Source organism: Nymphalis io, chromosome 2 (assembly GCF_905147045.1).
Source record: "Nymphalis io chromosome 2, ilAglIoxx1.1, whole genome shotgun sequence".
NCBI lineage: Eukaryota > Metazoa > Arthropoda > Insecta > Lepidoptera > Nymphalidae > Nymphalis > Nymphalis io.
In genome coordinates this window covers 1,778,120-1,800,303 of record NC_065889.1, presented here as the reverse complement: position 1 = coordinate 1,800,303, position 22,184 = coordinate 1,778,120, and the positions used below count along the sequence as shown (strand labels likewise).

The window sequence follows — 22,184 nt, the reverse complement described above, 5'->3', positions numbered from 1 at the left end:
TATTACTAAATGTCGACCAAATTGCTAATATCGACCAAACAAAAATGTATAAATTATTTATTTTCAGGTACACGGGTTCAAACTGTCAGTTCCGTATAAATATGTGTGACAGTTCACCTTGCGACAATGGAGCGACTTGTCACGACCACGTGACTTTTTACACTTGCCACTGTCCATACGGCTACACCGGCAAGCACTGTGAAGCCTTCGTGGAATGGTTAGTTACTCATTATATAACACAGGCAGTGTTATTATTAAAATAAAAAAATAAAATTTAATCATATTCGAACTAAAACAGCTAAGAAAATTCTAAAAAACGTTATAATGAAATGAATTTTTAAAGGTTAAAAAATATAATTTCCGGTCGCCTCAATATAATATTATAATAAACTTTTCGCAGGTGCGAGAACAACCCGTGCGAAAACGGTGCGACATGCTCGCAGAAGGGCCCGCAGTACACGTGCACGTGCGCGCCCGGCTGGTCTGGGAAGCTGTGCGACGTGGAGATGGTCTCCTGCAAAGATGCCAGCATTCGGAAAGGTTTGTGCACACCTGATTGGAGTATAGCTCGATATTTGTGCAGATGGTTTTTCAGATGCAATTAAATTATAAACATATATCGATTACATTAATTTTAAAGTGTAAATAATCATTGTTTCTGTCAATAGGTGTCAAATTGAAACAACTATGTAATAATGGATCCTGCGAAGACATTGGTAACTCCCATCGCTGTCATTGCCTCGAGGGCTACACCGGCTCCTACTGTCAGAAGGAAATAAACGAGTGTGACTCCGCTCCCTGTCAGAACGGAGCAGTTTGCAAGGACCTAGTAGGAACCTATCAGTGTCAATGTGCAAAAGGTTTTCAAGGACAGAACTGTGAACTTAACGTCAACGACTGCCTCCCGAACCCGTGTCAAAATGGAGGAACGTGTCACGATTTGATTAATAATTTCTCTTGCTCATGTCCTTTCGGAACACTCGGAAAAATCTGCGAGATAAACGTCAATGATTGTAAACAAGACGCCTGTCACAATAACGGCACGTGTGTGGACAAAGTAGGGGGCTTCGAATGTAAATGTCCACCTGGATTTGTAGGTCCCAGATGCGAAGGTGACATCAACGAGTGCTTGTCTAACCCGTGTTCGAATCCCGGCACACAAGATTGCGTGCAGCTAGTCAATGATTACGACTGTAATTGTAAACCTGGGTACATGGGTAGACATTGTGACGCTAAAGTCAATTTCTGTGCAAATTCGCCTTGTCAAAATGGCGGTATTTGCACAGCTATTCAGGGTGGGCATGAGTGTTTGTGTAACGAAGGATTTTACGGAAAGAACTGTGAGTATTCGGGCTACGCTTGCGATTCCAATCCGTGCCAAAACGGCGGATACTGCCAAACTTCAGAGATCGGTGACTACATCTGCGACTGTCCATCAGGTTTGTCTGGTATCAACTGTGAAATCGATTCTATGAACGAATGTTTAAGTAATCCGTGTAAACATCCCGAAGCACGTTGTATCGATAAACCAGGTGACTACCTTTGTTATTGCCCGAGGCAATGGACTGGCAAGAGCTGTGACATACATGATCCTCACGCGAGAGGCGGAATCGGAAGCCCTATCTCTGGCGTATACAATAAAAGCCCTGGACTAACACCTCTGGAACTAGATTTAGCCTTCCAAAGAGAGAAGTGTGTTAAGTTAGGTTGCAAAGAAAAACAAGGAGACCACCACTGTGATGAAGAATGTAACACTTATGCCTGTGAATTTGACGGAAACGACTGTTCCCTGGGTATAAATCCTTGGGCAAATTGTACAGCGCCCATTAAATGTTGGGAAGTTTTCATGAATGGAGAATGTAACGAAGTTTGCAACACTCAAGCCTGTATGTTCGACGGAAGAGATTGCCAGAAATCGTTGCAAAAATGTAATCCAGTTTACGATGCGTATTGTCAAAAGCATTACGCCAATGGACACTGCGATTACGGATGTAATAATGCCGAGTGTAATTGGGATGGACTCGACTGTGAAAACGAACCACCCGACCTAGCTGAAGGCGTGATGTCGGTAATATTGCTCATGGACATGCGAACTTTTAAGGAAAATTCCGTAGCCTTCCTACGAGATCTCGGCCATCAGCTACGAACCACGGTTCTAATAAAGAAGGATCATTTGGGTAACGACATGGTTTATCCTTGGAAAGGATCGGCTGACGTAGGTCTACAGGATACAGAATTCGGAAAGAAACATCAAATAGTGTACACAGAGAGGGGACAGTCTGGAGTTCAAGTGTATTTAGAAATCGACAACAGAAAATGTACATCGATGTCCGCATCGGAGTGCTTCTTTTCGGCTCGTGAGGCCGCGGATTTCTTAGCAGCTACAGCGTCGAAGCATTCTCTCTCACCAGACTTTCCTATTTATCAAGTCAAAGGTGTATACACACCGATAGAAGAACCTACAAACTTTAAATATGTATTTATCGGCGTGATTCTGGTTCTATTAGCGGGACTCCTAATTGGTGTTCTCGTTACCGCTCAAAGGAAGCGAGCTGCCGGTATAACTTGGTTCCCTGAAGGTTTTATTCGCAACAACTCATCAACGCGACGACGTTCGAGACGAAGAGGGCCTGATGGTCAGGAAATGAAAAATTTGAATAAAGGATCTATCGGATGCATCGATGTAGACATCAATGGCGGACACATGGGCCCTCCTCACTGGTCCGATGATGACGATGACGGCTCCGCTCCTCCCAGGGCGAAGAGACCTCGTGGTCCAGGTGATGCAAATGGTGCACCGGGCGGTTATGCGTCTGATCACACTGCGATCACTGATTACGAAGAGGCTGGTCACGAACCAAGAGTATGGACACAACAGCATTTGGATGCAGCGGATATCAGAGTGCCACCTAGCATGATGACGCCACCTGCCATAGTAAGTACAAAGTGATATGTTGTTGACATTCATATATATATTTTTTAATTAATAATCTAAGTTACTAAGTCGGCTACCGAATGTAATGTAATTTAACGTTTTACAGCACGATGCTCACGTCGACGTAAACGCGCGGGGACCTCTAGGTATGACGCCTCTGATGGTGGCCGCCATAAGGGGCGGAGGCCTAGACACGGGCTCCGACGTGGAAGACGAACAGACTGCCCACATAATATCGGAGCTGGTCGCGCAGGGAGCGCAGCTCAACGCCGCCATGGACAAGACCGGGGAGACCAGCTTGCACCTCGCCGCCAGGTAAGCGTCCCCCCGAGCGGCCGCAGCCCGGCCCAAGAGTCCCTCGAGTAACGGCCGCTGCCCGCAGGTACGCGCGCGCGGACGCGGCCAAGCGGCTGCTGGACGCGGGCGCCGACGCCAACTCGCAGGACAACACGGGCCGCACGCCGCTGCACTCGGCCGTGGCCGCCGACGCCATGGGCGTGTTCCAGATCCTGCTGCGCAACCGCGCCACCAACCTCAACGCGCGCATGCACGACGGCACCACGCCGCTCATCCTGGCCGCCAGGTACGCTCCCTCGTCACTCGCTTCTTTCTCCAGCTTCGTACTTTACATAATTAGTTTGAATTTGGAAGTTTTCAAATTATTGGTAATGTTCCTGCCGAGCGGCTCTCTAGAATATGAATTGTGAACGTAAGCATAATTTTGAAACATCATATATCCGTCATTCTCAGGCTGGCAATCGAGGGTATGGTGGAGGACCTGATCAACGCAGACGCGGACATCAACGCGGCGGACAACAGCGGCAAGACGGCGCTGCACTGGGCCGCCGCCGTCAACAACGTGGACGCCGTCAACGTGCTGCTCGTGCACGGCGCCAACCGGGACGCGCAGGACGACAAGGTACACCCACGGTTATATTTGATAACGAATTCCTTAGAGCCTTAAAACAATTAAAAGCCATTATTTACCTTAAAAACATTGCAAGTAATAAAAACAATGGATTTAGAGCTTAAATCATTAACGATTTATAATCGAACTAGGACGAAACACCATTGTTCCTCGGGGCGCGGGAAGGGTCGTACGGCGCGTGTAAAGCGTTACTGGACGCTATGGCGAACAGAGAGATAACAGACCATATGGACCGACTGCCGCGAGACGTCGCCCAGGAGAGGATGCACGACGACATTGTGAGATTACTCGACGAGCACTGTCCGAGACCCCCGCAGCATCATCATCTGATGAGTGAGTTTATTCAAATTATTAAACGTATAACTTTTTTTCGTAAAAATGTAACGAGGCATTACCGCCTTATATATAAGTTCATAGATTTTGATCATTTCAGAAAACATTTGAACATTTTATTGCGTTTTGTTGATTTAGTAACTTCTGAATCAATTTTACAAAGACGGAGTTGAAAAGCACGAAACTTCAAATATAGTATTAGTATGTTTACCTGTCTATTAAAAGTTTTTGACAGGAGTACATGCAAAGAAAATCTATCCATTGTAGCCACCTCTTTAAAACGGATTTCATACTAAATGTATGTAACACAGTTATTATGGCTTCGTATAATAACCGTTTGTTCCCACAGCGTCGCCCACGCCGCACCCGCAGCTTATCAGCCAGCCCACGGTGATCACGGCCAGCAAGGGCAAACCTAAGAAACCGCGCGCGAAGCCTGGTCCTGACAGTCCGCAAGAGGCCTATGAAACAAACATGCAGGCCTCACAGATGAGACGGTATGTATGCGAATATATAATAATATATGATAATTTAAATTTTTGTTCAAGAGAATATGTTATTTTATTTTTAGTCTGTAAAATACGGTTATATATCTTAGAAATATTATCCACTAAATGAAACCATTATTTATATATTTTAAATATAAAATAACTTTTTCGCAATTTCCCTAAATGCTAAAGGAAATCTTCATGTTTTAGAAAACCAAGTGTAAAAAAGAACAATAAGAAAGTGGCGCAGGAAGTGCCACAGAGTGTAGAGAGCTTGGCGTTCAGCCTGAGCCCCGTCGAATCGCCGCTGCAAAATTTACAGGTAATATATTATATTGAATGTTGATATATAAAAGCAATTTTGACTAATTGATAAATACAGATTGATTTTAAATTTATCTCTCTAACTATCCATGCTTGAAACGAATGTCAACTACAATATATACATAGAATTTGAAATTGGCAAAAAATTTATTTTTTGAGGTTTAAGAGTATGTTTAAAATCGTGTGTCGATTTCAGGACCTACCGTCGCCGTACGACGCGACGTCGCTGTACTCAAACGCGATGGCGCAGTACCCGCCCGTGGAGCAGCTCGTGCAGCACAAGCAGCCGCCCAGCTATGACGACTGTGTCAAGGTATGCGGACAGCATTACCACTGCGTACGAGATATAAACAATGACGTCTCGCGAAGTTCTTAATCTTTTAAGATAATTTAATTGGTATAATTTGGGAGCATCGATAGCTGAACTGTATATGAGCCTTCGAGACGTGTATTCGTTTGATGAGGTCAGGCCTCATGAATTAGGGTCATGGCACATTCCTAGCATAACTTTAAGTTTAATGGGAGAGGAAAACAGGAATAAGTGATTCCTCGAACACACAAATGTTATATAAAATAGTCGTTATTGCTTTAGAATTTATATGTTATAAATGTTAAATGACTGTATTTTTCCGCAGACGGGGCAGGCGCTGCAGTACGGCGGCGGGCTGGGTGCGTCGCTGTCGCCCCCCTACTCCAACCACTCGCCCACGCACAGCAACCACACCACCTCGCCGCACGCCTACATCGGTAAGTACACCTTGATATCTCATCGTATGATGATAGGAGATTCGCCGGGGCTTTTATATTAAGGAAGCCTTTCGGTCGCTTGAGTCTGGTGGCCGGCTTATCAACAGTTCCTAAGGCCCTAGATTCGAGCCTCGGGTCGGGAAAACGGTTATTAGATTCTTCTGTCTAGAAATTCTCATAAGCAGTCCAGAGTTGGAATATATATATATATTACTTATGGATGTCTCACATTTTTAAATTTTACTATCATTTGAATTAAATTTTTCTACTTCGGACATAACAATATTTTCACATATTCAATCCTAATTTATATCAAACATTAAAATGTAAACATTGTTTGAAAATATTTTTCTAAATCATGAACACGCTATATATATATATATATATATATATATATATATATACTGTATGTTGTGTGGCAGGCTCGCCGTCGCCCGGTAAGTCGCGGCCGTCGCTGCCGACGTCCCCGGCGCACATGGCGGCTCTGCGGCACCACCACCTGGACGCCGCCGCCTACTCCGCGCTCGTGCACCTCAGTGAGTACCGCTCAGCGTTTTACTTTGGAACTGTTAAGACGTCACTCTAGTTGCGTGACAACATGTGCCTAAAATTTTCGATCATATAAAACTATGTAAGTTTTTAATCTCTCGCATGGAATTCGATAATCTTGCGATATGATTTATCTCAAGGCTTTAAAACTGCCTCGTAAGGTTACAAAATAATGATTGAATGCATTCCATTGACCGCACAGACGCGAACGGGCAGCACAACGCGCAGCTGCAGGCCGCCATGACGCACGCCGCCGCGCTGGGCGCCGCGCCCGGCGCGCCGCACCCCGCGCTCACCAACCTCATGTCGGGTGAGTGACCGCCGCACACTTTTTCGTACTTCTGACGTTGTAATATCTGTACTAATATTTACGCTCGCAATTCACAGGACTCTATGGCAGTTGGGGTATGGGAGACACGTTCCCGACGCCGTCCCCGGAATCCCCGGACCACTGGTCCACGCCCTCCCCCCAGACGCCGCTCACCCAGTCCCCCCACTCGGATTGGTCTGACCGCGCCGCGCTCTCCCCTAACGATATTCAACAGACGAACAAGGGTACGACCGAGGCGTTCTACATATAATAAAAATTAAAACACGTGTAAGAGTCCTCCTCGTCGATAATTATTGGACGGTGTTGCCGTCGGAAACCTAATTGTACCGCCTGAGAGTTTAAAAAAAAATGCATTTTTTTATGTAAATCGACGGAAATTGTTGTTAAAAAATACGAATGAGTTTGTTCGATTTTATTACACATCGGTTTTCAAAAAAGATAATTAAAATGAATTTTGACATTAAACTCGGAAGGCTTTTAAACGTAACCGGCACCTTGTAAATTATACTAACGTTAAATTAGATTAGTTTATTGAAATGTATAAGTTTCGAAATCTCAAGGTGCTAAAGTGCCGTAGACGATAGACTGATTTGTATAGCCATGACATAGCATAGCATTTGAATGTGACATGATCCCATGACAGTACTCGGTGTATTATTGACGTCAGAATCTTGGAGATGAATTAATGACAATATTATCATAATAATAAATTAAACGGTTTTTTTAAATCATAATGTTAGCGGACCCTGGCGTTACTAGGCCAGGAAAACGCTAGGCAGTAGAAGAAGATAATGGTTATCTTGACATACTATAATGATGTCTTATAAAAAAAAATAACGCCACAATTTATTATATTATCTGTGAATATTAACGCTTCCACGGATTATTGTAACTGTTTAAAGTATAAAAAATACACCAGAGTGTAACACGGACACCGTGAACTAGTTGTTATTGTTAAATGTGTTTTTATTTCTTGTTTTATATAAAACGGTGTTTTTAAAAATATTTAATTGGGAATTTTTCATCGACATATGAGATTGTTTTGCGTATTGACGTGAAAGGAAATTATTTATGTGTGATTCTTTAGCACGTAACATCTGTAATGTAATGTACTGTAGTGTATGTAGATTTTTTTTTTAATTTTAAGTAAATTTTATAGACTAAGGTTTAAATTATAAGTCCTGACTAAGATTGACGCCTGTTTTTTTTTAATGAATTTTAAAGTATAATTTCCATGACGTAATACGTAACAGGCATCAATCTCAGTTCGATGTCGATAAATAAGATATTGTTTTTCCGCTTTTAAATCATTCCATTGTTGCTTCCAATACATTTTATTATGTGACGGTGACATAAAACAGAGTAAATAGAAGAGTTTTATTTCCAACAAACGATTTATTATGTCATAATCTGTGGATTTACATTGGAAAATGTAGCATTATTTTTTTTTCCACTATGGACAAAGGTCATTATAATGAATTCCGAATCTAATAAAAAAATTAACATTCCAATTTTTTAATTCCGTTTTTTAAATGTTTAATATAAATTGCCAGTTTTATTCGTTGAGGTCACCGCCACGTCTATTCCAAAAGTACGTCAGATCGTACAATAAGATCTCATCATTCCAATGTTCGCTTTAATGAAACATTTTTATTTGGGATCACATGTGCTCAATTTTATTAATATCATTCATTCTCATGTATTTGTAATATATTATCTATAAGATTATTTTGTTAGCTAAGTTTTTAAAACTGCTGCCCACGTGTGAACGTCGCCTATATTATTGTAAATATTTAAAAAAAATACATAATATTTAATGAAACTCGAATCGTAAAATGATCTTCGTAGTTTAATATTAATTTTAGTTTTAAATATATTTTTTTTCCACTGTGTCATTGTTATGTGCCAATGAGCCAAGTTTTGAAATGAACTACGAAAAATCGGTGACTTTCTTTATAAAAATAAAGCCCCTACGTAGGCTGTATGATTTTTTATCAAAATGTCGACAGATTAAATATTATAATAGTGATAATTGTGTATTACTAGTACTATTAAGTAGGGTACGTAATAAATGAAACGCGTGCTTCCTGTAATGCATTCTTTTATATAGTAAAATATTGTAATCGTAAAATTAATGAGTGATAGAAAAAAATGTAAAGTACAAAATGAAATTGATTTTTTTTTTTGTTCAAATAGTATGAAAACTTAATTCACTTAACCTTTTTGTGTTGAAATATTCTCATTGTAAAAATATAACGTTGTGAAATATAAATGAAATCCTTGGCACATTGTTAAAAGAATAAATGTATGTAAAATAGGGCACAAATTATTATATTTTCATATCTTTGTGCCTTCAGACAATTTTAGGTTTTGTAATAAACTATTACGCATGGTTTAAGTAAATTTTTAACATTAAGACGCCTGTAAATACGTTTTTATCATTATTTTTATGAAATGCATTTCATTGTAAGATTCTAAAATTTGTGGAGAATAAACTTTTAAATATTTTCCCCTAACTGACAATAAAGTAATAAAATTAAAACTGTTTTATTTATTTATTAGGCACATAACTAATAACATTATTATACAAAAATAAGCCTTTATATCTGGTGGAGTAGAGTCATTTGCCCTCCCGGAAATATAAAAAGATAATAATAATATTTCAAAGGCGTGCACATACAACGTAAGTAGACACTACTAGTTTTCTTATTACAATAACAACCCAATGATTTATTGCAAAAGAAATTAGTGAAATATATATTCAACGTGAAATTTATATTTAGTGTAAGAAATATAGTACAATTTGTCTGAAAAAACTTATTTTATTTTTTATTTCAATGTAATTAATATTATAATTCAACGTATAATTGTATTATTAGAGCGAAAATAGTATTTTTTTTTTCAAACTTTAGTACCTGGGGGACTGAACTTCGCTAGGATTTCTTATTGAACGCTTTTATGAAAAATTCCTTTTTTTTATTTTTGGTATATCTAAATACAGAATCTGAGCCAAATCTGAAATAAATGTATACGCAAGAAATTGAATTGCTCATTTAAGATTAACCTCGTACAGGGTATATTCGTTCGAGTTAGTTAATAAGATAATGCACTTAAAACATTCAAACTTGTAATATTATATTTCACTACATATTATAAAACAAAATCCCTAGTCGCGTCTGTCTGACCGCGATAAACACAAAAACTACCGAATGGATTTTAATACGGTTTTCATCAATGGACGGAGAGACTCATGAGCAACGTTTAGGTGTATAATTAAGGTTTTGTGTAAATCAGTTGAAATGTGACAATAAATGTTAAAGGTGTCGGAAAAAATCATGCCGACTTTACTAAATACATTGCCGCAGTAAAGTGTGCGTAGACTATTAGAGTTATAGGTTATGTATACGATACAAAAATTTTATGCTGTCATTTATTCTACCTATACGATAAGATCGTCGAATTCATACAGTAATCCTTAAAAAATAAGTTTTTTATGGTTACCTTCAATATTTTTTATTTGATTTGAACAACATGTGTAACATTTTAAAACAATTATAAATTTTGGAGGTAGTTTAAAACGCGATTTGTATAAATTACTCTCAAACAAATTAACCACGAATTAAATTCACGTGTTAAAAAATAACGTATTTTGAAAGTGTTCTTGTTAAATAAAAAATATATTTTAGAGTTTAAAAGTGCATAACGTAATATAGTTAAAATGTGTGTAATGAGCGGTTTTTAATTATGAGTAAGTACCTACTAAAAAGAGTTCATAATTATTTTTGAAATTATTTGTAATTTCATAACAGCGATAATGATTCATTGTTATTTGTTTAAACTTATATAATATGTCAATGTAGGTTCAAAGTAATGTGTGAAATAGTATTGATCTTTGTGTTATTAATTTTATTAAAATTTTAACCGCTCAGTATAATAATAATGTCCTCCAGACCGAGTTCGGCCATGGCGGCCAATCTCAAGGGAAATTAGCCAACTGAGTAGGAGATATTATAGTGCATAAGTGTGTGTTGCGCACACACTTATGCACTATACTCTCTTCCCTAACTCTCATAATTCGATGGGACGGCAATCCGACACGACCGGAAACAATTTAGGCGCAGGACCAACGGCTTTACGTGTTTTCCGAGGGACGGGACGTGTACACACTTCCAACTTCTAAATAACTTTTTACTGGGCCGAACTGGGAATTGAACCCAGGACGTCCGGGTCTGCGGCTTTACATTAAACCACTAGACCAACGAGGCAGTCAAGAGCTCAGTATATATACTTTATAAACAAAATACGATATAAGTGCCTAATATAAAGACTAATGTATTTTTTAAGTTGAAAAGCGTCTAACTTATAGTTGAGTTTTTTCAATTTAACTTCGATCCTTATATTTTTTTCTGTGTCACCTATATTTATATAAAGAAAAGTGATAATTATCAATCTGTACTGATAGTTTGCTCTACGTTTCATACATCATAAAGAATTAAAACGAAAACCAAGCTATTTTCTAGTTTCTTTTTTTCTTTCTTTAATCATTTTAATTCGTTTATTGTTATCAACAAATCCAACTAAGAATCTACCAGTAAACAGTGCGGTTGCAGCCACGGGGCGACACGACCACGGGATGGTGGGTGGCGTGTACCGCTATGATGGTTATTACCGTCGCCACGGTGCTCGGGAACACCGCGGTCATGTTGGCTTTATGGAGAGCGAGAAGAGCGCCATCGCATTACCCCTTAACGAGCTTGGTGTTAGCCGACTTGCTGGTTGGCATAATGGTCCAGCCATTAGCAGCAGCGAGAGAGTTATTTGTATTTAATTTAAGTAAGTATGATTTCATTATAAAGAAAAATTTGTATTTGTCTATAAAAAATTAAATTTACCTCATTATGAGACAATATATATATATGTATAGAATTGGAGTAGGGCTTCGTGCAAGCCCGTCTGGGTAGGTCCCACCCACTCTTCGTATATACAGAATACTTAGCATCGTTATGATCTGGCTTAAAGATGAGTTAGCCAGTGTAATTATAAGCCCAAGGGAAATAACATCTCAGTGCCCAAGGTGGCACAAGGACCATGTAAAGAATGGTTAATAATTCTTATAACGCCAAGGTCTATGAGTGATGGTGACCATTTACGATCAGGTGGCCGTCCGCCTTCTTATTTTATATATAAAAAAGTTTGAAATGCACACGGCTTCGACAGTTTTGGAGTATTTGTTATAGTTAACTTATTCTAAAATTATTACCTCTTGATTACATTTCCGCAACATTAGGAATTGTATGAGTACATACAATTGCTCTTTACTTTGATATATGCAAACAGACGCCCAATAACTCAACTTCCTTTGTAAAATCTCTATAAAACCTTTTCATGATAAATATTATTGAGTGGTCCAGTTGATATCTGAAGTCCTTTACGAGTACTTTATCTTCAAACTGGTTTTCGCTAGATGTCGCTGTCTTTTCGTAACTAAATCCTATTTGACTAAAATATATTGGCGCCCTCTGACAGATCCTAATTTGTATATATGTGCCACAATCGCCATTTTGATTACTTTATTATTGTTGCGTTATCTTTCAAACAGTGAACATGTCCTTCCAATCGTTACCGCCGAAATAGGCGGGAATCTAAACTGGAACGGATGTCTCTGTCAAAGAAACAAAAATTGCTAAAGCGATTCCGGATTAGAGTAACAAAAACTTCAAGCATGCAAAGTTTTGCCAGCGACATCTAGCGGAAATCGTTTGCAAGACAAAGAACGTTCTCGTAACGGACTCTTAGGAAACATAATACAAATTTTATTGGAATAAAAAAATTTATATTATAATTTTAGATTGGGCAATTTGCTCATGCTGGAGTACAATGGATGTCTTATGTTGCACTGCTTCTATCCTCTCTCTCTGTGCTCTGGGCTGGGAGCGTTGGTCTGGCATCACGGCACCACTAGCAAGAGCTCGCAGGGGAGAAAGAGCCAGGATTCTGGCGGCTCTTGTGTGGCCGGTCGCTGCATTAGTCGCTCTTCCTAACGCCTTCATACCCTCACCGAGACATTTCCACCCCGGGGAATTAGAGAAGGCATGCACAGTTAATACTAATATTGGGTGAGATATTTAGATAACCATACACTATGCGAACAAGCCAATGTTATACTAATTAATTATTTCACCATTGATTAACTTCTAGCTAAACATACTACAATATGTAATTTTACATTCAATTTATCAATCAATCAATCAATCAATCAATCAACAGCCAATCGTTGTCCACTGCTGAACATAGGCCTCTCCCAAGGTGCGCCAAAGCTCCCTGTCCTCCGCCTTCCGCATCCAGTTGGTGCCCGCCACCTTCTTAAGGTCGTCGGTCCACCTGGCTGGAGGGCGCCCTACGCTGCGCTTGCCGATTCGCGGTCTCCACTCTAGGACTCGTCTGCTCCAACGGCCATCGGTCCTACGACATACGTGACCAGCCCACTGCCACTTCAGCCTGCTAATTTTGCAAGCTATGTCGGTGACTCCGGTTCTTTTCCGGATAATCTCATTTCTGATCTTATCCTTCAAAGATACTCCGAGCATAGCTCGCTCCATAGCACGCTGAGCGACTTTGAATTTGTGGACTAGTCCCGCAGTTAGTGTCCACGTTTCGGCACCGTATGTCATGGCAGGTAAGACGCATTGGTTGAAGACTTTCGTCTTCAAACATTGCGGTATAGACGACTTGAGGACTTGACGAAGGTTGCCAAATGCTGCCCATCCCAAGCGAATTCTTCGATCGGCTTCCTTCTCGAAGTTGTTCCTACCGACTTGTATTATCTGTCCTAGGTAGGTATATTCACTAACAACTTCGAGAGGTTTCCCCTCGACGTATATCGGTCCCGGCACGACATGCCTATTGAACATGACCTTGGTCTTGTCCAAGTTCATACCGAGACCGACACACCGGGAAGACTCGCCTAGGCTACGCAGCATTTCGGTGAGTTGTTCCAGCGACTCTGCTATGATGACGATATCGTCGGCAAATCGAAGGTGTGAGATGTACTCGCCGTTTACATTGACTCCATACCTAGTCCAATCCAGCGTTTTGAAAACGTCTTCCAACGCGTTGGTGAACAGTTTCGGGGATATTACATCTCCCTGTCTCACCCCTCTGCGCAGTTGGATCGCCTTCGTCTTACAGTCCTGGATGTGGACAGTCATTGTAGCGGCGTTGTACAGACATCTCAGTACCTCGATGTATCTCCAATCGATATGACATCTCTGCAATGAGTCGAGCACTGCCCAGGTTTCGATGGAGTCGAAGGCTTTCTCGTAGTCCACAAATGCCATACACAGCGGCTGATTGTACTCTTCGGTCTTCTGCACAATCTGCCGAACAGTATGGATGTGGTCCACGGTGCTGTAGCCTGATCGAAAGCCGGCTTGCTCTGGGGGCTGGAACTCGTCAAGTCGTCTGGCGAGACGGTTCGTGACGACTCTTGAGAACAGCTTATACACGTGACTCAGGAGGGAGATTGGTCTGTAGTTTTTCAAGAGGGTTTTATCACCTTTCTTGAAAAACAGTACCACCTCACTCCCGCTCCACGTTTCCGGGGTCTTGCCATGTTGGATGACGGAATTAAAGAGGCTTGCTAGCTCTTTCAGGACCGGGGTCCCGCCTGCCTTAAGCAACTCTGTTGTGATTCCGTCATCTCCCGGAGCTTTGTTGTTTTTAAGCTGTTCTAGAGCCGCCCTAATCTCTCCTTGGTCAACGACCGGGAGCTCCTCGGAGTAATGGCGCATAAGAGGGGCGCGCTGGTCATCAATACTGATTCCCACGGGTTTATCCGATCTTGAAGAGAACAACTGCCCATAAAACCTCTCTACTTCTCCGATAATCTCAGGCCTAGAGGTAACGACCCCACCATTTTCAGTTTTAAGTTTTGTCAGACGCGGCCTCCCAAACTTGCGAGCGAACACTTTCGATCCCCGATTTTGCTCAATCGCAGCCATGATGGCACGGGTATTGGAGCATCGGAGATCGCGTCGCGTCAGCGTTTTTATTGTTCGGTTTAAGGCCTTATCTGACAAAAACGATGGTAGTTCTCATCGTTTTCTCATGAGCTCGAGTGTCTCAGCAGAGAGTTTTGGTGCGTTGTCTCTTCTTTGTGGCGGAAAACACTTGCGGGATGTGTTTTGCAGTATTTTGACCAGCGTGTCGGTTCTCTCATCAATGCTGCTTATGGTTTCCAACACGGTGAATTGATTTTGAAGTTCCATTTGGAACTTTTCGGAGCCTTGAGCAGCTTGGAGCATGGTAGGTCGGAGAGTAGACCTCATCATTCTCGATCTTTCGGCTTTTAAGTTGATATTTAGAGTGCCTCGAACCAAGCGGTGATCACTTCCGGTATTAAACCTGTTGATCACTGAAACATCTCTAAATATGTGCCTTTTATTCGAAATAATAAAGTCTATCTCGTTCCTCGTCACGTTATCGGGGCTTCGCCAGGTCCACCTCCTCTGAGGCTTCTTTTGAAAGAAAGAATTCATCAAAAAAAGCCCCTGCGCTTCGAGAAAGTTTACCAGCATTTGCCCCCTGTGATTTCTGCAGCCCAAGCCGTAAGGTCCGACTTTCGATTCACCGCTATCTTGTACTCCCACTTTAGCATTAAAGTCTCCCATAACAACATTTCATTCCCATAACAACATTCAATTTATCATACGTGTTATTTTTCTAGATATGTCTTCTTTAGCATAACCTTCTCGTTCTACTTGCCCGCTGGTGTGCTGGTGACGCTGTATGGTTTCATTCTGCGGGCATTATCCGCGCCGCCGCCGATACGTGCTCATCGCGGCCGGACTACTTGCCGCGGACCACCAGTATGTACCACACACGCTCACGCACTTCTACACTGACAAGCATTTTCGCACACAACCCCTACACTGACACGCAAATTCACACACGCACACTTACACGCCGACGCAGCCGCAGACACTCGCGCACGATTGGACGTGGTTGGTGTTTATTATTATATAATTTATGTTTTATAAGAACGTGCGTGATAAGTAATATTGTATTTCAATTTAAGCACGTGAAACCCCAGTGCTCATTGAGGCTTACCTGCATTTGAATCCGCGATCTTCGGATAAGATCAGACTTAAAGAAGTTTTACTTTTATTAATCGGTTATTTGCTGTTAGAGCTTTGTGCAAGCCCGTTTGGGTAGTTACCGGGTGGTAACTACCCAAACTCATCAGATATTCTACGGCTAAATAGCAATGCTTAGTATTTTGTTTTCCGGTTTGGAGGGTGAGTTACCAGTGTAATTATAAGCACAAGCACTAACATCTTAATCTCCAAGGTTAATGGCGCATTGGCGATGTAAGGTATGATTAATATTTCTTACGGCACTAATATATATGAGCGTTAGTGACCAATTACCATCAGAAAACCCATTTGCCCGTCCGCCTAACTTTTCTTGTTAAAAAAATAACTTTCAACATATTTTTTCTCAGAAGCTTCAGCCAAGCACCGTTACAGGCAAATATTCGCTGCAAAAAACCGAAATAAAGACTGACAACAATCAAAACATCGATGTGTATGTGGTTTTTCATTTAAATTCAACTACTTATCATTTTTTTTTTTGGAAGTATTACTTTGCTTAGCGCATCAGTTTGTGGTCTAAGAAAACTATTAGCAACTTGTGAAGGTTATGCCATATATCTTTGAAAGTGGTAATAAATTTCCAAAAATAATGCTTTCGGTAAAATTAATAATATGAGCTTGACTCAGGTTTTCCAATTTTAATACCTTGGACATATACTTACCACCAGTCTCAAGGATGATAATGACATTGAAAGGGAGAGGAGAGCATTGTCAATAAAAGCTAACATGATTGTCAGAAGATTTGCGCGTGCGTTAAGGGCTGTAAAAAACATTATTCCGCGCTTACTGTACCTCTTTTTATACATGTAGTTTATAGGCTAAATATACATTAAAATCATACAATGCGCTTCTGTAGTGCTTCTGGGATGTTTGCTGAAGCGAATATAGACTGTTTTTACGCATTAATGCGAAAAAAGTGTGCATCCTTGGTTCTCTCAAACTAGCTCAAACAAAATTCTAATCATGGTTGCCAACAGACTAGACTGTATATTTATAAGCCGCTGTTGTAAAGTTTCAGCTGGACCAGTAAATTGTATAAGTAGTAGATAGTAGTGTTTATTTAATTTGATTTGAGTGAGACGTATCGTATGAATGGAACTCAGTTGAACGACTTTTAATTTTTTCAGTGACGTGTCACCGAAGGGCTTATTGAATTTACCTAATGCAACAAACAACGGCTGTTCTGCGCAATCAACTGGAAAGTGTAGTACACAGTAAGTTAAGATTTCGCGTTTCTCTTAATAACGAATATATTTAATTTCGCCTTTATTTAAGTTCATGTGATTAATTCTTAAGTAAATGCATTATATGTATTGTAGAAAATATCACTACCCCAATAGTACATAGGTTAGTATTTAAATAAACTTGTATTAAAGCTTATTTGAAAATTTTCAGTGCAAATTTTATATTTCGTCAACGGCGCGCCACACGTACCATAGTGATGCTGATGGCGCTGTTTCTCATCTGTTGGACGCCATACTTCGTCATGTTGCCTCTAGGTCGTATATTTTACTGTATATTGTATCTGTCAATTCGTTACCGTAGTACGTTTTAAATGACTGCCTCGTTGGTCTAGTGACTTGATGTAAGGCCGTAGACACGGAGGTCCTGGGTTTCAATCCCAGGTCGGGCCAATAAAAAGATATTCGGTTTTTTTTTGTCAGAAAATTCTCAGTAGCAGCCCTGAGTCTGGAAGTTGGAAGTGTGTACACTCCCGTGCCTCGGAAAGCACGTAAAGCCGTTGTTCCTGCTGTCCCACCGGGTTATGAGAGTTTTTTTTAATTTTATTTTTTTATTTTATAAAATAGGAAGGCGGACGAGCATACGGCCACCTGATTGTAAGTGGTCACCAACGCCCATAGACATTGGCATTGTAAGGAATGTTAACCATCACTTACATCACCAATGCGCCACCAACCTTGGGAACTAAGATGTTATGTCCCTTGTGCCTCTAATTACACTGGCTTACTCACCCTTCAAACCGGAACACAACAATACCAAGTACTGCTGTTTTGCGGTAGAATATCTGATGAGTGGGTGGTACCTACACAGACGAGCTTGCACAAAGAAGAGTTAGGGAATAGAGAGTGCTTCTGTGTTTGCACACACACTTGTGCACTATAATATCTCCTGCGTAGTTGGCTAATCTTTCTTGAGAATGGTCGCCATGGCCGAAATCGGTCTGGAGGACATTATTATTACGTTTAAAATAATATTCTGATTGTGGTACATAATTTCTATAATAAAACACAAGCACATTTTTATTCTACTTAGAATTAGTTAAATAAATTTGCAAACAATGTTAAGGTTCTAACCATAATCAAGTTAGAAAATATTTAATGCTAATACTATTCAATACAATAGGTACGACATAAATTAAATGTCATAGTTTTATTATGAGAACGAACTTAAAAATTAAACACAATCATACACTATTAGAAAATATATATAGTATGGGAAAGAAGACACTTATTAAGCACTCAGATTATCACATCCGCTATATGGTCGAAATATTTTATGAGTCGGCGAAACCAAATACATATCTGTGTGTGTTCAGATTCCCTCTGCGATTGCGTGTGGGAGACAACGTGGCAGTGGTGCACTTGGCTGGGGTATATAAACTCCGCGCTGAACCCACTCGTGTACGCCGCCGCATCGCCCAGTGTGAGACGAGCCTTACATACATCCCTCACGAGCTCAAGTTCTAGAAACGTCGATATGCCATTGACGCCACGAGTGAGGAGAGGTTGAGTAAGTTTAAGAATGTTATTATACAGTTATATATAAATCTTTAAAGTTTTGTTTTTCACAATTTAGTAACACTATTTTGATTGATCACGTGTGGTGGTACTTACGAAGAAATTATCTACAATGTTTCCTATTGAAGGAATAAATAAAGTAAAGTAAGTAACAGCTTGTAAATGTCCCACTGCTGGGCTAAGGCCTCCTCTACCTTTTTGATGGAATAAAAAAGAAATTAATAATAAACTACATTTTTAAAAGTGCTGTAAGTTTATGCTTCAGTAAAATTTCTTTTATTGAATTTTTTAAAAAAAGAAATTGACGTTTAAGTTTAAAATGACTATAGTTTTTATAAGGAAAGTGTATGGTCCTACAAATTAACGTGGTGGCCAATAAAGGAATAAACGACGCCATTATGGATTAGCGGGAAAATAATAACTTCATTATGCTTTTGTTTGTGTACAAATAAAAAATCCATTGAAATAAATACGCTTTATTTACACATATTCGATTAGTGTACATTTCTTTGGTATAACCTACCCATTCGTATGTCTATAATATCGAAAATTGCACTCACAAAATACTGCCTCAATATCAGTTGAAAAAAAAAATTATATAAATCTACTCTTAATTAAAAATATACAATTCAACAACAAACAACAACGGTGATAATATTATTTACAACTTATCATAAAATTTTAAACTATATCCCATTACAAAAGCAGATTTCTCCTTAACATGCGATCATTTTAAAAAATATGTTAAAAATGTATGTATTATATTATAACTTCATATCTAATTTTCTGTTTTTTTTTTTTAATATGATTTAAATAAATTTAATTTAATGTGTTGAGCCTGTAATGGGATATATCAACGATTGTGCTCATAAAAAAATATTTCATTAAGCATTAACAATATCTGGAAGTTATAGAACATTAAAACAGTTTTTAATTATTAATAGGAAATTTTAAGCAGGTTAGAATTTATTCATTTATAAAAAATAGAGTTTAAAAAGAACTTTACGTGTTGAAAATAAGTATTCTTAATTATTCCTACATATTTCGATCTTAACACTGGAATTACCTTAAATTTACAGGTTTCCGCCATCTTTTTCGAGACTATCGGTTTAGAAATTGAAAAACATCATGTACAATTTCATTGTTACAATTCTGAAGTTTATATAGAAGTTACCAGAAATTGTCAAAATAAACAAGATGGCGAGAATCAGGAGACAAAAAATGGCCGTTAACGAGCGAAGATAGCGATTGCGCACAAAATGGCTGCAACTGTCAATGGAGGAGAAATGGCGCTCGCTCCACCGAAATCCTTAGCGTCTGGCGTGCAGGTCTTACAAGTACAGCGACCTGACAGACAATATCCTGGCTCGTCTTCCTCTGATACGCATTCCTGTAAAATAAATATTTATTAATTAATTTAATTTCTAAATTCACACTCAAAACATCACATTTTTTCTTATATTTGGATGAAATAATAAATGTATATTTGTTTCTTTCTAATATCTCTTTTATGTAAAATACAGATTAAATATTAAAGTTATGAATTGTTACTGGTTTTAATCATGTTAGACCGCAACATGCTTAGAGATAAAATGTCTTTGCTAATAATACCTTAACCTTTTAAATGTTTAATTTCACGTACTATAAATTATGTTAATAAAGCTTTATTATAATAATCATGTTGTTAAAATATTTCGACTAGCTTCCTCAGGTGCCCAAAGAGAGAAATGAATTCTTATATTTTTATATTTACAGTCGCTATCAGTTACAACACCGGCAATCAATAAGGCTCCGCGAAAACGGGCCACCTCCCACAGCCAGGTGTCTGTTGCGCGCCAAGTCTTTTGGTGCCACGCAAACGAAGGTGGTCGGTGGCCGAAACAATTTGTAACACTCTGCTGTTGTACAGTCTCGCGATGTTTTTAAGTAGAGAGTGGCCTCACCCGTGGCGTGTCGCGGACACTGTGTCGCGAGTGGAAGCCACTTGCTACACCTTGTGCGGCAATTCCATAATTGACGTGTTAAAAAACATGTAATCAGCTTTTCGCCAGCCAACGGTGGCTGACGGTGACCCGTTTGGACGGAGCCTTATATTTCAGTAACTTTCTGATGGATAAAGCCTTAAAACAAGTGCGTATTGCGACTTTGGTAAATTGTATTGTTATTGATTTTGCAATTTTGGTTTTTTAGAAATATAAAATATATCTAAAAGTTGTTCAAAAATTAAAATTAACGTAATAAAGTCGTAAGGTGCTGATATGGTTTTAATTTCCTCACCTCATCCCGGTTGCACTCCTGTCCTGGGCGTTTTCGTCGCCAGCAGCGCGGGGGATTCCCGGCAGCCCGTGCGTCGTAAGCGCACGCGCAAGCGCCGCCCAAACATAGGGCGGCCCCTGGAGAAGGGGCTTCAGCCACACCGGCTAAAGCGTCACATTGGACGTCGTACTGGCATGGATCATCAAGAGCCTTTGCAGCTGTGAAAAATAATTTAATGATTTATTTACAATAGCAGTAATAATATCAATCAAAAAATACTTTTCTTTAAGACAACAAGGCAGATTAATAGAATTAATAAAATATAACCTACATTCAAAACAAGCGTTGATGTCCCGATATGCGACCCAGTTGTCCCGACAGCGACAGGTCCCGCGACACTCGAGCCCCACGCCTGCGCACTGCAGCTCGTCTTCACACTCTTCACCAAGAGCAGCGTCGCGGACACATCTGAGTTAACGAAAACATTGTTAGTTAGTATATTTTTGTAATAAAATAAATATAATAAATTTAGCTATATTTAAACCAACGAATCAAAAATTATTTAAGACGTTTAGAATATTGCAAAAAAAAAAACAAACACAATAAATAAATATAAATAACGGGATTACCTGGTATTGTATGTACTAGAACCTTACCATAATTTATTAGTATTGCGACATCGCGTAATTTCTGTAAAAACTCACACATACAAACATATGTACGAGAAAAGAGAGAACGTATTATTTAGATCGATAGTGAGACGTCAAGTTAGGTATAGCTAACAAATGTCCGAAAGTTGAGCAAAGAATAGTTACTTTAATCTTCGAATCTACGAAAATTTACATCTACCAGTAGGGCTGTTCTGTAAAAACAAATTCGAAGCTCACTGCAGAAAACGGTCGTGAAATTTCAAAAAGTGATATGCGACATTGACCATTTCAAGAATACACGCATCAATAGTATATCACCATTAGACAGTTGTCAACATTTCACGGGTGAGTAATGAAGTGAGTTCTTACTGAATAGCACTGCTGTTTATCGGTAATTATTTAGTTTATAGGAATTTAACTTTGTAAAGGATTTTATTGATAATTACACTATTCATAATTGATTACAGCTTACGATTTACGCTGTAACTAAAAATAAATTGTGAACTGCAGGTGGTAAATTACGTTTAATCGTAAATTTTGTTTTCTCGTGCAAAAATTAATTCGTCACTGCAAAATTAACTCAAATTGCGACAGAGATATATTTATAGATGCAGAAATCATTTAATGGTCCCGCTGCTGGGCTGAGGCCTCCCTTTGAGAAGGTTGTAAAAGCGTTCGTGAAAGCGTAAACCACTGGGCCGTTTCGACTCTATATAGTTCCTAGAATTGATC

The 22,184-nt window shown here is 39.4% G+C and overlaps 3 protein-coding genes across 7 annotated transcripts in view; 2 read left to right on the top strand and 1 right to left on the bottom strand.

The window, feature by feature from the left end:
- LOC126777029 (neurogenic locus Notch protein) overlaps nucleotides 1–8,787 on the top strand; it is a 117,037-nt gene extending 108,250 nt beyond the window's left edge. Inside the window, exons 20-33 of the mRNA XM_050499867.1 lie at nucleotides 68–217; nucleotides 401–540; nucleotides 669–2,935; nucleotides 3,042–3,250; nucleotides 3,318–3,518; nucleotides 3,686–3,854; nucleotides 3,995–4,196; nucleotides 4,546–4,693; nucleotides 4,895–5,006; nucleotides 5,205–5,321; nucleotides 5,644–5,755; nucleotides 6,178–6,291; nucleotides 6,507–6,614; nucleotides 6,692–8,787. Coding sequence (XP_050355824.1) covers nucleotides 68–217; nucleotides 401–540; nucleotides 669–2,935; nucleotides 3,042–3,250; nucleotides 3,318–3,518; nucleotides 3,686–3,854; nucleotides 3,995–4,196; nucleotides 4,546–4,693; nucleotides 4,895–5,006; nucleotides 5,205–5,321; nucleotides 5,644–5,755; nucleotides 6,178–6,291; nucleotides 6,507–6,614; nucleotides 6,692–6,885 — 4,243 coding nt within the window. The 3' untranslated portion in view covers nucleotides 6,886–8,787. The remainder of the gene's footprint in view (nucleotides 1–67; nucleotides 218–400; nucleotides 541–668; nucleotides 2,936–3,041; nucleotides 3,251–3,317; nucleotides 3,519–3,685; nucleotides 3,855–3,994; nucleotides 4,197–4,545; nucleotides 4,694–4,894; nucleotides 5,007–5,204; nucleotides 5,322–5,643; nucleotides 5,756–6,177; nucleotides 6,292–6,506; nucleotides 6,615–6,691) is intronic.
- A 1,478-nt stretch (nucleotides 8,788–10,265) lies between these two features.
- LOC126777501 (octopamine receptor-like) lies at nucleotides 10,266–19,753 on the top strand. Of its 4 annotated transcripts, none has more exons than XM_050500538.1 (9): nucleotides 10,266–10,383; nucleotides 11,246–11,468; nucleotides 12,484–12,751; nucleotides 15,361–15,502; nucleotides 16,138–16,220; nucleotides 16,915–17,001; nucleotides 17,183–17,286; nucleotides 18,345–18,538; nucleotides 19,626–19,753. In XM_050500538.1, exons 2-8 carry the CDS (start codon nucleotides 11,291–11,293, stop codon nucleotides 18,536–18,538), a joined length of 1,056 nt encoding a protein of 351 aa, XP_050356495.1. In that variant the 5' UTR covers nucleotides 10,266–10,383; nucleotides 11,246–11,290; the 3' UTR covers nucleotides 19,626–19,753. The 4 variants fall into 4 exon arrangements, with proteins under 4 accessions (XP_050356495.1, XP_050356487.1, XP_050356479.1 ...); XM_050500530.1 differs by having other exon boundaries at nucleotides 11,228–11,468; XM_050500522.1 differs by having other exon boundaries at nucleotides 10,370–10,383; nucleotides 11,235–11,468; nucleotides 16,141–16,220.
- The window catches only part of LOC126777557 (prion-like-(Q/N-rich) domain-bearing protein 25), a 38,348-nt gene continuing 35,170 nt past the window's right edge, over nucleotides 19,007–22,184 (bottom strand). For both annotated transcript variants that reach the window (XM_050500620.1, XM_050500628.1), the window contains exons 6-8: nucleotides 21,134–21,270; nucleotides 20,824–21,020; nucleotides 19,007–19,936 (exon numbers count right to left, since the gene is read on the bottom strand). In XM_050500620.1, coding sequence (XP_050356577.1) covers nucleotides 19,775–19,936; nucleotides 20,824–21,020; nucleotides 21,134–21,270 — 496 coding nt within the window. In that variant the 3' untranslated portion in view covers nucleotides 19,007–19,774. The remainder of the gene's footprint in view (nucleotides 19,937–20,823; nucleotides 21,021–21,133; nucleotides 21,271–22,184) is intronic.

Excerpts from the sequence above, each read along its gene's own strand:
- LOC126777501 (XM_050500514.1), top strand. Across the intron at positions 12,752-15,360 it reads ACAGTTAATACTAATATTGG|ATATGTCTTCTTTAGCATAA; the intron begins GTGAGATATTTA and ends TTATTTTTCTAG. Across the intron at positions 16,221-16,914 it reads AACAATCAAAACATCGATGT|TGACGTGTCACCGAAGGGCT; the intron begins GTATGTGGTTTT and ends TAATTTTTTCAG.